The following is a 17098-nucleotide window of genomic DNA, read 5'->3' on the forward strand; positions in this document are numbered from 1 at the left end:
AATAAGTTTTGACATCAGGAAATGTGGTTCTTCCATCTTTGTTCTTATTTTTCACAGCTATTTTGCCTATTCTGGTTCTGGGTCTCTTAGTTTTTAGTATGAATTTTAGAGTCAGTATGCCAATTTTTGCAAAGAAATCTGCTATGATATTGATAGGGATTGCACTGAAGCTGTAGATAAATTTGGGAAGTATCGTTATCCTAATAATCAGCCTTCTAATTCAGAATCACAAGCTGTCTTTCCATTTATCTAGGTCTTCTTAAGTTTCATTCAGTAATGGTCTGTTTTTAGAACATATGTTTTACACATTTGTATAAATGTAGTCTAGTTTGTATTTTGATCCTCTTAGAATTATTTTTTTATTTCATTTTTGTTTTGTTCATTGTTTTATACATTGTGTGTAGAAATAATTTGACTATTGTATATTGATTGATCTTATGCCCCCATGCTGGCTACACTCATTATTAGTGCTGTATTAGTCAGGGTTCTGCATAGAAACAGTATATATATATATATATATATCCCAACTCAACCAGACAGGCTCCAAAAGGGACAAATTTTCTTCCTGTCACCTTTTCTTATGCTATTCAGGTCCTTAGTGGGTTGACTGATATCCACCTAGTTGAGAATATAATTGGGGAAGGCAATCTACTTTGGTGAGTCCACCAATTTAAATACTAATCTCATATGGAAATGTCATCATGTATCCACCCAAAAATAATGTTTAATGTGGGCACCCCATGGCACAGTCAAGTTGACATATAAAATTTTTAGTGGATTTTGGAATTTTCTATATACAAGATCACTTCATCTATAAGTAGAAATAGTTTTACTTATTACTTTCCAATTTGAATTGCTTTTACTTCTTTTGTTTGCCACATTACTTGGATAAAACCTACAGTACTGTGCTGGATAGATGTGCATCGCTGTATTGTTCCTGAAGCTAAGGAGAAAGCTTTCAGTTTTCAGCATAAAGTAAGATGTTAGTTGCGGTTTTTAAATAGATGTCCTTTATTAACCTCTAAAACAAATTAATGGATTTCCATTTGTGGTCTGTTGTGAATTTTTATCATGAGAGGTATTGGATTTTGCCAAATACTTTTCTGCATTTTTTGAAATGATCGTCTGATTTTTGTCCTTTATTCTTTTGATGCAGTGTACTATATTAATTGATTTAGGGGATGAAAAAACAACCCTACATTCCTGAGATAAATTTCATATGTATATTTTGGAAGTGTTTGTGAAGAATTGGCATAAATTGTTAAATACTTTGTAGAATTCAGCATTTAAGCCATGTCAGCCTCAAATGCTCCTTGAATCACCTTTACGATCTTAATGATTCCTTATACACTAATGAGTCAAGTAAAATCTTTGATACATGCTCCTTCTCTATGTGTAAGGGAATCCTGTGTTAACTTTTGAAAAGTATACTTTGACAACATAGTGCTTTACTGTTGTCCTTTATCAGTGACACTAACAAAGACTTTCACAAAGACAATGACAAATAGGACCAAATTTGACGAAGGGAAGAGATTAATCTTGAGTTAAGATAAAAAGACTTTTACCTTATAATAACTTTTCATTGAATTGATGGAAAGATCAAAACTAAGGGAAATATACAAAAAAATCATCTAATAGGATGCCTGGGTGTCTCAGTTGGTTAAGCATTGGCCTCCTGCTTAGGTCATGATCCCAAGGTCCTGGGATCAAGTCCCACATGGGGCTCCCTGCTCAGTGGGTAGCCTGCTTCTCCCTCTGCCTGCTGCTCCCCCTGCTTGTGCTCTCTCTCTCTCTGACAAATAAGTAAATAAAATCTTTTTTAAAAATCATCCAATAAAATAATAAGTGTAATTAATGAGCTAGCTACATGCTCTCCAATTTATACTGAAAAGAACTGTGTGTTTTACATCAAGATACATATTGTATTTGAAAAATAATGATGTAACTAAATTTTATAACCTATTCAGTATTGAACAGTATTCTTTAGTGTTAGAGTGTATCCTGGTCCTTATGAGTATGTGGTCATATGTATGGCTTTGAATCCTGGTGCTGCCACTTTATATGCTCTATGATCCTTTGGCAAATTATTTATCCTTCCTACCCCAGTTTCCTTATTTATAAGTTGAATTTAATAACACATTCCTATTAGGTATTCAGAAAATATGTAATGAAGAACCATTCTTATGTGTTAGACATTACTGTTGGTTGCTAAGGAGACACAATGAATAAGACAAATACTGTTAAACCACCATGAATACTATTAAAACCATGCATTAAGATCTATTTTTAAATGTTTTATTCAGTAATAGAATGCCAGTTTGATTCTTTTTAAATAGATCACAGTATTCTGGTTATATTTTGAATTGTTTCATCTATTTTGTTTGTTCTTTTTCTAAATTTTCATGAGGATTATTTTCAAGTCTTTTTCTGCCAACTCCAATTTCTGTATCAGACCTGTGGGTCCACTTGATTGACTCATTTTTTTCACTGATTATCAGGCATTTAATTCTGTCTGGTCTTATGCTTAGAAATTTTTGATTGGGTGCTGGACATTTTATATAAGATAATTGATGATAAAGATTAAATAAAGGTCTGGCAAACTGCTGGTAATGTACTAAAGAGTCAAGAAATAGTTAAGGTTATTTTTGTTGTTTATTATCAATAGTCTGTAGTCTCTAGGAATTTATATTTATGATTGAGGTTAGTCATGGAAGCAATGGGTGTGTTTTCAAACACCTTCAAAAGTATTGTAAACAAAAGCTAAAGGAGAAATAAATACGTTAGTTTCGTACCATTAACTGCATTCTACCATCTCTTCTTTAAAACATTTTTTATAGCAGTATTGTATTTACAGGAAAGTCGTGAAGGTAGTAAAAAGAATCCCTATGTAGACCTGCACATTATTTTCTCTATTAATATCTGATATTATTGTAGCGCATTTATTACAATTAATGAAACATTATTTTTGTATTATTACTAAGTAAAGTCTAGGCTTTCTTCAGATTTCCTTAGTTTTTACATAATGCCTTTTTTTCCTTATCTAAGATCCTGTCCAGAATAGCATATGACGTTTAGTTGTTACATTTCCTTAGGGTTTTCTTGAGTTTTGTATTTTCTCAAAATTATCCTTATTTTTGATGTACTTGACAGTTTTGAGGAATACTGGTTAGGTCCAGTTCTTACTTTCAATTAGAGAAAAAAATATTCCCCAAATATTCAGGTTATTCATTCTTAGTCAACAATGATAAAATTGTACAATGTATGAACAAGTTGGGGTCTAAAAACTCTTGATAAAATGAGTAGGGTTTTAAGTTATTCTTTAATAATCAAATATGTAGAAGGAAGTAATGAGAGGTGAGCATGTCAAGGTCTCATCCAGGGGTGCTGTATAATGAGTTTTATCTGCACCTTTGGTTAATAGTATGTAATGGAAAGATGATAATCAACACAGAGTGATATATATGTGTGTGTGTGTGGAGATATATATATATATATCTATATATATATCTATATATATAGATATATATATATATATAGTCTCTCTGGACTATATATATCTATATATATATAGATATATATATATATATATAGTCTCTCTGGACTATATATATCTATATATATATAGATATATATATATATATATAGTCTCTCTGGACAAGCCAGATGAAAAAAAGGGAAAGAAGGTCCTAGATGCTTTTAATTTTGTTAAATGGAGGATAACTTGAGTTTAACCTTTTTGTTTGATTGTTTTTTAATATTTTAAGATTTAAAATTTTAAGTTTTTTCAATCTACCTAACTTACCTTTGTTAAAAATGAAAAGAATAATTCTTGTCAGGGTATGGTTAATGCCTTGTGAAAGAAGAATATTTACAGAACATTTATACTTTAAATTTCAATTTTCCAGAATTGATTAATTGTTCATTTATTAATACACCATATATTGAATATTCCTGTATGTCAGTTACTCTACTAGTTACTACTTGAAGCTTTCTGATGGTAAACATTATTGTAACCTCTCTTATACATATCTTAATCTTCCAACTCAATTACCTAATAAAAAATTGGGTCATATTTTGAATGTTTAAGGTGAATAGTTGCATAATAAAATTTTATTTTACTTTATTTTTGTAGAACTATTACGGAGCTGCTAAGATGATTTTTTCTGACAACCCTCTTGGTCTGACCTGTGGAATGGTATGTCCAACTTCTGATCTTTGTGTAGGTGGATGCAATTTGTATGCCACTGAAGAGGGACCAATTAATATTGGTGGATTGCAGCAGTTTGCTACCGAGGTATGTAAGCTGTACATATTGGTTTGTTTTTGTTTTGTTTTGTTTTGTTTTTTGCCCACCCCTAAAGTATAATAACCTTAAAGTAACTTTAATTCTTGGTGCTCTTTTGATAGCCAGCATTTTTAACATAATACACAACTAACGTGTGTTTTATGCCATAAATAATATTTTTATTCAACAAGGGCTACAAAAATTAAACTTCATAAAACCCTATATCAAATTAATTGAAATCCCAGGAAGTCATTAAAATATTAAGTGAAATTTACATAAATTAGAGGGTCTGAAAAAAAAAATATTCGTTAACTATACATTGAAGTGTGCCAAGGGGACCCCATTATAAAAAGGCTATCTTGCCTAACTGATTCTTTTTCCTGAAATTCTCTTTAACCTTTACATCTTGAAGTAATACATCAGCATTATTTTGTGATTTTTTTTCTTTTAGTAATAGAGGTTAGAGAATTTTCAAAAACCCTTACACTAAATAATATTCTTTAAAATTAAATTTTATAAACTTTTAGAATAGGAACAAATGTGTTATTTGGATACAAATTTATAATAAAATGAAAGCATTTAATCACACAAGTTTGATTCATAGCTTTCTCTTTTATGAATACTTTGTCAGTGACTGATACTCTGGGACATCTTATGCTCTCTCGTGTTCCCTCTGGAGTCAACTACCAGGTTATTTCCTATGTATCATTTAAATGATCAACTTATATCAAGGTTACAGTAAGATTGTATAGTCCTTGTGGTCCAGTTGGCTAGAAGGCCAAATTAAATGCCTGTCAACAGTAGATTTTTACTTAATGACTTCCCTATCTGGTTTTGTCAGCTCAAACACAATGTATTCTTTCCTTTTAGGATCCTTCCTGTAACATCCCTCAAGATTAAGTCTCACTTTGCTCTTAGTAATAAATCAAGGTTATTCCTTCTCTGCTTTCTGACAAGTTAATTCTAAGCAAGGGCTCCTAGGAATGAGAGAATAGAAACAATTTGATGTTGTGAGTTGTTGCAATAAATAATTGGATTTCATTTCTTTTCTTACCAAATTCTAAATTGCATTAGGCTTACCTGACCATTGTAAGGTATGATTTTTACAACCTGGGAAAATCCTTAGTTGATGGAGAAGATTAACTTGAATTCTTCATCTTTCTTTGGGGACTCATTGCTTCTTCATTATAGCTTGCAAGGATGCAGTAACTGAAAGGGCATACAATATGTGTATGAACTAACACTGCATTTCAAAACAAAATGAGTTAAAATAACAATATTACTTTGTCGGTGATCTGGATGATGGACACCATTCCTCTGAGAAATCTCACTTGTTGTTGATTTAAATTGAGGTATAATTGACAAACATTATTACAATAGTTTCAGGTGTGCAACATAGTGATTCAGCATTTCCATACATTGTGAAATGATAATTATAAGTCTAGTTACCACCTGTCACCATACAAAGTTAATGCAATATTATTGACTATATTCCCCATGCTGTACATTACATCCCAATGACTTATTTATTTTATAACTAGAAGTTTTTATTCTTGATCCCCTTTACCTATCCCCTACTCAGCACCCCTTTGCTCTGGCAACCGTTAGTCTCTTCTCTGTATCTATAAGTCTGGGTTTTGTTTCATTGTTTGTTCTGTTTTTTTTAGATTCCACATGTAAGTGAAATCATGTGGTGTATGTCTTTCTCCATCACACTTATTTAACTTGATATAATACTCTCACAGTCCATCCATGTTGTAGCAAATAACAAGATTTCATTCTTTTGTATGCCTAAGTAGTATTCCATTGTATATACATGTTACAGTTTCTTCTACACCAACCTGTTGATGGACACATAGGTTGTTTCCATATCTTGGCTGTTATAAATAATATTGCAATGAACATAAGGGTGCATATCTTTTTGCATTAGTATTTTAATTTTCTTTGGATACTCAATAGTTGATTTGCTTGATCATATGGTAACTCTATTTTTTAGTTTTTTGAGGAACCTCCATAATGTTTTTCACAGTGGCTGCACCAATTTATATCCCCACTAATAGTGTGCAAGATTACCTTTTCTACACCTCTTTGCTGATACTTGTTATTTTTTTTCTCTTTTTGATAAGGCCATTCTGACATTAGTAAGGTGATATCTCATTGTGGTTGATTTTCATTTTATTCATGATTAGTGATATTGAACATCTTTTCATATGCTTTTTGGCCATCTGAATGTCTTCTTTGGAAAAAAATGTCTATTCAGATCCTCTGCTTATTTATTTAACTGGATTGTTTGGGTTTTTGTTGTTGTTGTTGTTATTGAGTTAAAGAACTTAATGTATATTCTTTATATAATGTATTCTTTATATATTTTGGATATTAATCTCTTATTGGATGTATGATTTACAAATATCTTCTCCCACTCAGTAGGTTTTTTTTTTTTCATTTTGTTGATTATTTTGTCTATGCAACTTTTTAGTTGGATGTAGTTCCATTTGCCCATTCATTTACTTTATTTTTGCTTTTGTTTCCTTTGTCTTTAGAGTCAAATCTAAAAATGCATCATGAATACTAATGGCTAAGAGCTTGCCACCTATATTTTCTTGTAGGGGTTTTATGGTTTTAGGTCTTGCATTCAAGTATTTAATCCATTTTGAGTTTATTTTTAATATGGTATAAGAAAATGGTCCAGTTTCATTCTTTTGCATGTAGCTGTCCCATTTTCCCAGTACCTTTTATTGAAGAGACGGTCTCTTTCCCATTGTATATTTTTACCTCCTTTGTCATAGATTAATTGACTTTATATGTGTGGGTTTATTTTGGGGCTCTCTATTATGTTCTGTTGATGTGTGTGTCTGGTTTCATCCCAATATCATTGTATTTTGATTGCTATAGCTTTGTAGTATAGTTTAAAATCAAGGAGTGTGATACTTCCGGCTTTGTACTTATTTCTTAAGATTGTTTTGCTATTTGAAGTCTTTTGTGGTTTTGTATTAATTTTAGAATTATTCTAGTTTTATAAAAAATACCATTGGAGTTTTGACAGAGATTGTATTGAGTCTCTAGATTGTTTTGGGTAATATGGACATTTTAACAATATTCTTCCAATCCATGAACAAGGAATATCTTTCTGTTTGTGTCTTCTTCAATTTCTTTCATTAATGTCTTATAGTTTTCAATGTACAGGTATTTCACCTCCTTGGTTAAATATATTTTTAGGTATTATTCTTTTTGGTGGGATTGTGAATAGGACTGTTTTTTGTCATTTCTTTTTCTGATAATTTGTTGTTTATATAAACAACAGATTTTTCTATATTGATTTTGTATCTTGGAACTTTATTGAATTCATTTATTAGTTCTAACAGTTTTTTGTTGGAATCTTTAGTGTTTTCTATATATAGTATCAAATATTCTGCAAATAGTAGCAGTTCTACTTCTTTCTTTCCAGTTTGGATACTTTCTATTTATCTTTCTTGCTTGATTGTTGTGGATTGGATTTCCAATACTAAGTTTGATAAAAGTGGGGAGAGTGAACATCTTGCCTTGTTCCTGGTCTTAGAGGAAAAGCTTTCATGTTTACATGATTCAGTATGATGTTATCTATGGGCTTGTCATATAAGATCTTTATTATGCTGAGGTACATTCCTTCTATACTGACTTTGTTGAGAGTTTTTTTTCCTAAATGGATACAGAATTTTATCAGATAATTTGCATTTATTGAGGTGATCATATGAGTTTTATTTTTTAGTTTGTTAATGTGATGTATTTCATTGATTGATTTGTGGATGTGGAACCATCCTTGCATTTCTTGAATAAATCCCACTTGATCAGGTACATGATCCTTTCAATGTATAGTTGAATTCAATTTGCCAGTATTTTGTTAAGGATATTTGCATCTATGCTCATCATGGATAACAACCTGTAATGTTTTCTTTGTGTATATCCTTGTCTGGTTTGGGTATCAGCGTAATGGACATCTCCTAAAATGAATTTGGAAGCCTTTTTTCTTCTCTTCAATTTTGTGGGAAGAGATTAGGGAAAATATGTATTAAAGCTTTGCATGTTTTGTAGGATTAACCAATTAAGCCATCTGGTCCTGGACTTTTGTTTTTTGGGGGAGATTTCTGATTTCTGACTCAATCTCCTTTCTATTAATTGGTCTATGCAGATTTTCTGTTTCTTCATGATTCAGTCTTAGAAGTTTATAAGTTTCTATGAATGTATCCTTTTCTTCTAGTTTGTCTGTTTTGTTGGCATACAGTTTTCAAAGTAGTCTCTCATGATCTTTGTTTCTGTGGCATCAGTTGAAAACTTCTCTTTCATTTCTGATTTTATTTATCTCTATCTTTGGTGAGTCTAAATAAAGCCTTGTCAGTTTTGTCCATCTTTTTAAAAAATCAGATCTAGTTTCACCGATCTTTTCTATTGCCTTTTTTTAGTTTCTATTTCATTTACTACTACTCTGATCTTTATCATTTCCTTCTTCCTAATAACTTTGGGCTTTGTTTGTTCTTATTTTTGTAATTTCTTTAGACATAAAAATTGTCAGAGATTTTTCTTGTTTCTTGAGGTAGTCCTGTATGTTCGTGAACTTCCTTCTTAGAACCACTTTTGAGGCATCTTGTAGATTTTGGTATGCTGTATTTCTTTTTTCATTTGCTCTAGGTATTTTTTAAAAATTTCTCCTTGTTTTTTCTATGACCCAGTAGTTTTTTGGTATCATATTGTTTAATTTCCATGTATTTGTATTTTTTCTAGTTTTCTTCTTGTAATTGATTTCTAGTTTCATACCATTGTGGTTCAAAAAGATGCTTGATATAATTTCAGTCTTCTTTAATTTATTGAGACTTATTTTGTGCCTAGCTTGATGCATCCTGGAGAATGTCCTGTGTACATATGAGAAGAATGTGTATTGTGCTGCTGTCGGATGTAATGTTTTATAGATATCTATCTATTAAGTCCATCTGGTCTAATGTATCATGAAGACTGATGTTACCTTACTATTTTTCTGTTTAGATGATCTATCTATTGATGTAAGTGGAGTGTTAAAGTATGCTACTGTTATTTTATTGCTGCAGATCTCTCTTATTCGGACTGTTAATGCTTGCTTTACATATTTTCGTGCTTCTCTGTTGGATGCATATATATTTATGAATGTTATGTCTTTTTGCTGGATTGACCCCTTTCTTATTGTGTAGTACCCCTCTTTGTCTTTTATTACAGTCTTTGTTATAAAGTCTTTTTTTTTTTTTCTGATATGACTATAGCTATACCAGCTTTCTTTTTATTTACTTGGAATATCTTTTTTTATACTTTCAGTCCATGTGTCCTTACTTCTGAAGTGAGTCTCTCATAGGCAATATAAAGCTGTGTCTCGTTTTTTACCCAGTCATCCACTTCATGTCTTTTGATTGGAGAATTTAGTCCACTTACATTTAAAGTGTTTATGATAGGTATGTACTTATTGCTATTGATTTTATTATTTTTTTAGGTTGTTTATGTATTTCCTCTCTGTATCTTTTTTCTACTCTTTCTCTCCTTTGTGGTTTGTTGATTTCCTTTAATGTTATGTTTAGATTACTTTCTCATTTCCTTTTGTGTATTTATTCTACATTTTTGATTTGTGGTTATTTTAATGTTCACATATATCACCCTGTGTATATTACAATTGTTTTAAGTTGATATCAAAGTAAATTTGACACATTCCAAAACTCTACATTTTTACTTTCCCAGCACATTTTAAATTTTTATTGTCACATTTTACATATTTTTTGTGTATTAATTATTGTATTTTAAAAATTTTACTACTTTAATATTTTAACCATAGTAGATATATAAGGGATCACTCTACTATCTTTAATATATTTACCTTTCCCAGTGAGATTTTTACTTTTGTATGTTTTCCTGTTATTAGTTAGTGACATTTCTTTTTAGCTTGAAGAAGTTCCTTTAACATTTCTTATAAGGCTAGTTTAATAATGCTGGGTTTTTTAGCTTTTGTTTGTATGGAAAACTATCTCTCTCTCTCTCTCTCAATTCTGAATGATAACCTTGCTGGGTAGAGTATTCTTGGTTAGAAGTTTTTCTTTTTGTCACTTTGAATTTCATGTCACTTCTTTTTGGCCTGCAAAGTTTCTGCTAAGAAATGGCCTTATGGGATTTTCCTTGTATGTAGCAATTTGATTTTTTTTTCTTGCTACTTTTAAGATTCTCTATTTATCTTTAACTTTTCATGTTTTAATTATAATGTTTCTTGGTGTGGCTCTCTTTGGGTTTATCTGAATTGGAAGTCTCTGGGCTTCTTGGACCTAAATGTCTTTTGGGGAACTCTTCAGCCAGTATTTCTTCAAATAAATTATTTGCCTCTCTCTCTTTTCTCCTTCTGCCAATGCCTTCATCTCCGGGGAGAGTTTCCACTATACTCTGTTTCTCCAACAGGTGCTTTTAGATTAGTAAATGAATCTCTTCACCTATGGTAGACGTGCATTTCAGACTGCTGTTTTTTTTCATTGGGTTTCAGGGTTAGTGGGACTTCAAGTGAGTCCTTTAAAGGAGAAATCTCAATTTTCTATATCATTTTAGGTCCCTTGGATTTTAACCCCTCTGGTTTTCTAATTTAGATGTTTTGGGGGTTCATCTCTCCGGTGCACATCCCAGGTGTTGGGGTACTTGATTTGGGACATCAACCTTTCACTCTTCTGGGGGAAGCACTGTACTGGTGAGATCCCTCCCTATTGTGTGTTGCTGCCCCAGCAGTAGGTTTTTTTGTTGAGAACATATCACTTCTTCTACCTGTCTCAATATGGTCTTTTTACCCTTTGTTGTGGAAAATAAGTTCATCTAGTATTTTAATCTTTACCAGAGGGAAATAATTTATATGTAACTTTAGATTTGGTGTGCGCCTGAGAGGAGGTGAGTTCAGGATCTTTCTATTCTACCGTCTTGCAAAAGTCCCCCTTTTTCAACCTTCACTTGATTTTAATGAACTCTTTCCGCCCCTTCCCAAAGCAGTTTTTTGTTCGTTTGTTTTGTTTTGCTGTGTGTATGTGTGCGCTTTGCTTTGTTTTTTAATTTAAGGCATAGCATAGTTTAGGATGGCATTAAATGCATTGTAAGTGAATTGTAGAGTTTAAAAAAATGAATGTATCTTATTTTTATATTTCAATTATACTGTATAAAACAGTGACTTCAAATATATCTGTCAAATCATAAATTTGTCTTGTAATGAAACTGTGAGGAAAAGCGCTCTTTTTTTAAGTTGACCTCTTAGGGCAAGATACCTTATAAGGTTTTGTTATTCATAAGTCAGTGAGTGGTTTACTTAAACTTACCCAACTGTCAGTGTTGTTATGAAGATAAGTGAAAGACAAACAGCATATTAGTTGATTGCCAGTGAAAAGAGAAAGCACAATATCCAAAATACCATTATTATTTCAAACTACTAAATTATTGATACTTAAGTTGAAGCAGAATATGATGCAAATAATTTTATTTATTTTGGTTGTTTGATAAAACAATGATTGATTTTTGACCTTTAAAGAAATACAAATCTATTTTCAACCAAATTAAGAAAAGGTTAGGAAAGCAGACTAAAATAGTATGGTATTTTTCAGAATTGCTTTTCCTGTAATTTAAAAGTGATTTTTAAAATATCAACTTCATAGTTTGCCATTATTGGTTAAATCCATACCTTTTACTTTTCTATTTGAACATGGGCATATGGAACATGGAGATCATAATAGAAAACAAATAAATCACACAAAATAGCCTGCAGTAGAATCAGGAGACCAGCTGCTTTTTTGTTGTTGTTTTTCTGTCTTGTCATTATTATTCAGTCCTTTGCTATCCCCACATCTGCAGTGACCTTGCTTCAGACATTTTTGTGTGCCTATGGAACAAATGGGCTATAGGGTGATTCTGACTCTCTAGGAGACAGTTTTTCCTAGTTTAATCAGGTATAACAATATTGCCTCAATAAAATAACTTGAAAATAATTGTTTGGTATGGATTCTCTTTTCAATCTCAAGAGGGTTTTAAAATTTTTCTACACAAATGTGGCCATTAAAATTTTTATCTTGAAACGTGCTTGAGTATGTAATTGAATTTTTAATAAATCATTACATTTATCACATGTATAGACCAAGAGGACTTTCATTGTTTCTCAGATTTAACTAATGAATTGTCAGAAAAGGAGAATGAACTGAGAACACATCGTTCTACTCTTTTTCTAAAGTTTGAAAAATAAACTATAAGTACATATTTAGCTGCATGTTAAATCATTTCCCTTCTGCTGATGTTAACTAGTTGTGGAAGCAAGTTAAAGAAGCTAAAATTAAAAGTTCAAGGTTCTGAAGTTTGACTTTAAATGTTAAGATGAATGAGGGCCATAGGATTACTACTTAAAATTGCTGCCTCAGTTATGAATTTTTAGAGCTACATTAGATTATGGAATTGTTATCTAAAAACATTATTTGGTTTTCACAATCAACATTGTATGAGATTATCTTAATACCTATTAAATATACTATTTTATGAGGTGTATACTTCTTGACGCTGCACTTTTAGTTTTGTTTTTATACTTTTAGTAAAGAATGGAACCGATAAATGGAATTCTAGACTAAATCACGTGACTCACTGAGAACAGAATTACTTTTTAGATTTTTTTTAACTGTATCTCTCAGCAGGTTTTCTATGTCAGCTTTCATTTGATATAACCCAGTTCTTGTCTCAGAATCATATACTATACACCATCATATACTATTTGTTTTTATTTCTGTGTTTTACTGGCTAGACACAATTCAAATCAAATTGACCAGTGCCTATAATACAATAAAAAATATAGTCATGCAATTCAAACAGCCAGATGTTATAAGCCTGCATTAAGAGATACCTTACAATTATTTAAATTGCATCAATGTTTATATTTTGCTTGAATAGTACAGTAAATATTTTGGAGAATTGTGAATGAAGGAGGAACATGATTACTCGAGTTAATTGTGATTTAATAGGACAAATATTATTTCTATCATGTCTTCATTTTGAACATGGAGGTCACTAAAAGCCTTAAACTTTTGCTTTCTACAGGCATAAGTGAGGAGAATATAGAAATATGTATATTAATATATAATAGAGTATTGCATGTTCTCTCTCAGGCAATGTATTTTTATGGTACATTTTGTCTATCAAATAGAAAAGTAGAGACAAAGAAAAAGAATAAGTGTAATTCTCAAATTAAAGCCATTATCCAAAAAATGTACATAAACTGTGAGACTGGATATACTCTGTGCATTATGTTGATTGCTTTATAAGTAAGGTAAAATGACTGAGATACTTTAGAGAGTGAGCAAGGACATTATTAATAATTAATTCAGTGCAGCAGGCACAAACCAGGATTAGCCCAGGTAGACTGACTTGTATGAACCTCCAGTGTAATAAGTTCCCACTAGGTAAGGATTCAGTTAATCAAACCAACATTGATTGAGAATTGATTAGAATTAAGTGTTGTTATAGTCTGTTTCTGAACTACAGGTCCTGAGAAACTACAACACCTCTTAAGAAATAATACAAGCCAACAACTAAAATTTTGTAGCAAACTTAATAATACGTACTGCATTTATGCTGTTAGCATCTCTGGACTGATAATTCAATCTTCGTTAATTTTTGTCACTTGGTTTTGGAGGTGATTAGACCTTTGTACAAAGGAAAGGATCAGGCAGGGGAAAATGTAGAATTGCAAAAGTACACGATAATTGTATAGCACTTCAATGCATTTTTGTGATATCTCACTTTAAAATGTTGATACACCACCCTTGAGACATGTAAACTAGGTAATGTTTTTCCCATTTCAGACATGAGGAAACTAAGAATCAAAGTGATTAAAGAATAGTTAACATTAAACAAACTTCCGTTGCACTGAACAGTGGCAGGTACTTCACTTAGAACTTGACCAATCTTGAGAATAACCCTTCAGGTAAATGTGATTATGTCCATTCTTTGCAACAAGGGGCTCCATGAAATTAAATTCCCCAAATTCACATCTAATAAAGGTAGATCTAGAATTCAAAGCTAGTGCTTTAATTTCCATCATTTCACAAACTCTTACTTGCCCCAGATATTGTTATAAGTCACCAATGCAAACTCACTCTAAACCTAGGTTTTCTGGCTTGCAAGTTCACAATATTAGACTTTGTTGGGTAAGCGACATTTACCTCAGTCACTGTACCTCACAACTCACAAAATTAGGTTTTTGTGCGGTATGAAGCAACTATATAAAAATAGGTTGTTAAGATGAGTGCATGTGGCTTAGATGTTTTGTTTATGCACATTACTAAAAAGCTTTTATTTTATTTATTATTTTATTTTTCTGGCCAGTGAAGGATTATTGTAGTTCCAGGACCCAGGGTTTGTAGGGCCTAAGATGATAAACTTTGGGTTCCTTCTGTGAAAAATTACAAAAAAGCACTACTATAAAATTTAAATACAGAGCCTTGAAAGGTGCCTATTCTATGAAGGGCCCTGAAGCTTAAGATTATATCTAAAGTTTTATTTTAATTTGGAGAGCCTATCCATGATTTGATGATAGCTGGTCTGTAAGTAAATTTAGGATTGAGTCTAACACATTTATGATACAATTTTCAAAGTGGTCAATAAAATATATTGGTTAATGTAGCTAATCTAAAATGAAGATAAACTACCATGATATTGAATAATAATCAATATTTATGGTTAATCCCTTTTGCAGGTCATTTATAAATAGAGTATGGATTAGAGAATAGTTATGAGATTAATGATATCTCACACTTGCCTCTTTGTCCCAAACTTGAATTGTCTTTGAATAAAATTTCTCTATACCTCTCCTATTTATTACCAGTATTACTAGTAGCTTGTGAATACTGTTTGTACAAAAAAATAATAATTATTTATGGGAGAAATAAGATGTACTTGAATAATATACATTACCCATTAATAAAATCAATAGTTTGTACCCTGGTGAAGTGTCGCTCTCAGGGACGCAAATACAAGTAATATCTGTTAAAGCTTGATTTGTGTCTCTCCTTTTGGTCTTAATGCAGTAGTTAATAGAAAATAAGTCACTAAATATCTGACATTCTTCTCCAAAAAGCTTTAGAAATCTATTAAAAATACTCAGTGCTGGCACAATGATTGATAATAAAACTGTAGGATTGGCTAAACTGCTAGATGATTTTCATCACAATATTTTAGTTTATTTAAAGCTATTTATTACCATCTAGAGCTTAAAAACATAAAAATATGTTTGTGAGATTTGGGGGTAGTAGCTTTGAAATTTACCAAAATTATATACTTGTTAAGATTATTTGCTACAACTTTTTTTTTCTGAATTTGTTTTTTACAAGTCCAATATATATACTACTATGAGCCGCTTATAGTTTAGAATATTTATGTAGTTTTATTGTTTTGAATTTTAACAACTTAAGAACATGTGCTTCCACAAATATATTTGATGAATAGAAGTATAAAGTAGCAAGCAGTGATATTGTAGCAATATGGATCACTTGTAAGAGGCATGAGTTAAGATTTAAACCACCCATTTCACTCCAAAGTATAATGATAAATGAAATATAATAAGCACACAATAAAAGTTAATAGCTGATGTAAAAAGGAATGTAAATACCTTTTGGGGCCAGAAGTGTAGAAACATTCAACAGTGAACAAGGACTTGGGCCTCTCTCTGCTAGGCTCTGCATAAATAGGAGCTGCCGGGGAATTTTACTGGTGTAGGGTACTAAGTACCCAAAACATTATGAGAGGTAGAAAACAAGACTCACCTACCCCTGGTAGAAAGTTAAAAAAGTAGGTACAACTACTTTGCAGGGCTGGGCCTTATATGAAGCTGCAGAGGGAAGCAGAGACAGCTGTGCCCCAGTGGTTTAAGCATGTGCCTAGTGGCACAGTAACTTGCTTCTGTGATATATCTAAGTATTGCCTAGGGACTGGAGCTCTGGGCTTCCAGTAAAAAACCTGGTTGTGTAGCTGGGGAGAGGGAGAGAGAAAGGTGTTGCTGGGTAGATGTCACTACATATTTGATATAAGAAACAAGAGAGCAAGTGCAACAACAGAAAAATTCCACCTAGAATAAGTCAAATGAAAAGTTCAAAACTACATTAGAAGAGCTAATGCTCCCAGTGATAATCAAGACTCAGCTCAAAGGCGATGACTGTTTCCTAATGAACCACAAATAATACCATAATCAGGCCTTTTAAGTAAATAAGCATAAAACGATAGCCATGAAAATAAGATAAAATGATGTATAAAAAAACCAATAATGAGTTTGGTATGAAAAATAGTTAATTAGAAATATTCAGTGAAATTAAATTATCAACAAAAAGTTAGATTCTGAAGTGGATATAGACACAGATGTAATTGGTGAACTAAAAAAAAAATTCAATGAGTATAATAAAAAGATATAAAGGAAAAGTATAATGGAGAAGTTAAGAAGCTTAGAGGCTCCAGTATACATAAAAAGAGTCCCTGAAATAGAGATTAGCAAAAGCAGTCTTAAAGCAGTTATATTAGAGAATTTTCCAAAAAGAAAGGAAAAATTTAAGTCCCTCTCCTACACCCATGGTTACAATAATGTGAGATACTGAGGAACACAAAAGAATCAGAACTTCTAGAAAATGATAAAAAAAAAAAAGATCACTTTAAAACCAAATGACAATTAAACAGACCCCACACTTCTCATCAGCATTAATAGATGTGAGAAACAAAGGGCACAATATTTTTAAAGGTCTAAGATAAAGAAACTTATTACTCCTTTAACAAAGGACATTAATA

General features: G+C 31.6%; 1 protein-coding gene across 3 annotated transcripts in view; it reads left to right on the forward strand.

The window, feature by feature from the left end:
* The window catches only part of DPYD (dihydropyrimidine dehydrogenase), a 788803-nt gene that overhangs the window by 217554 nt on the left and 554151 nt on the right, over nucleotides 1-17098 (forward strand). For all 3 annotated transcript variants that reach the window (XM_026497557.4, XM_057310448.1, XM_048220250.2), the window contains exon 5: nucleotides 4133-4294. In XM_026497557.4, coding sequence (XP_026353342.2) covers nucleotides 4133-4294 — 162 coding nt within the window. The remainder of the gene's footprint in view (nucleotides 1-4132; nucleotides 4295-17098) is intronic.

The sequence above is a fragment of the Ursus arctos genome, unplaced genomic scaffold (assembly GCF_023065955.2).
Source record: "Ursus arctos isolate Adak ecotype North America unplaced genomic scaffold, UrsArc2.0 scaffold_12, whole genome shotgun sequence".
NCBI classification, from domain to species: Eukaryota; Metazoa; Chordata; class Mammalia; order Carnivora; family Ursidae; genus Ursus; species Ursus arctos.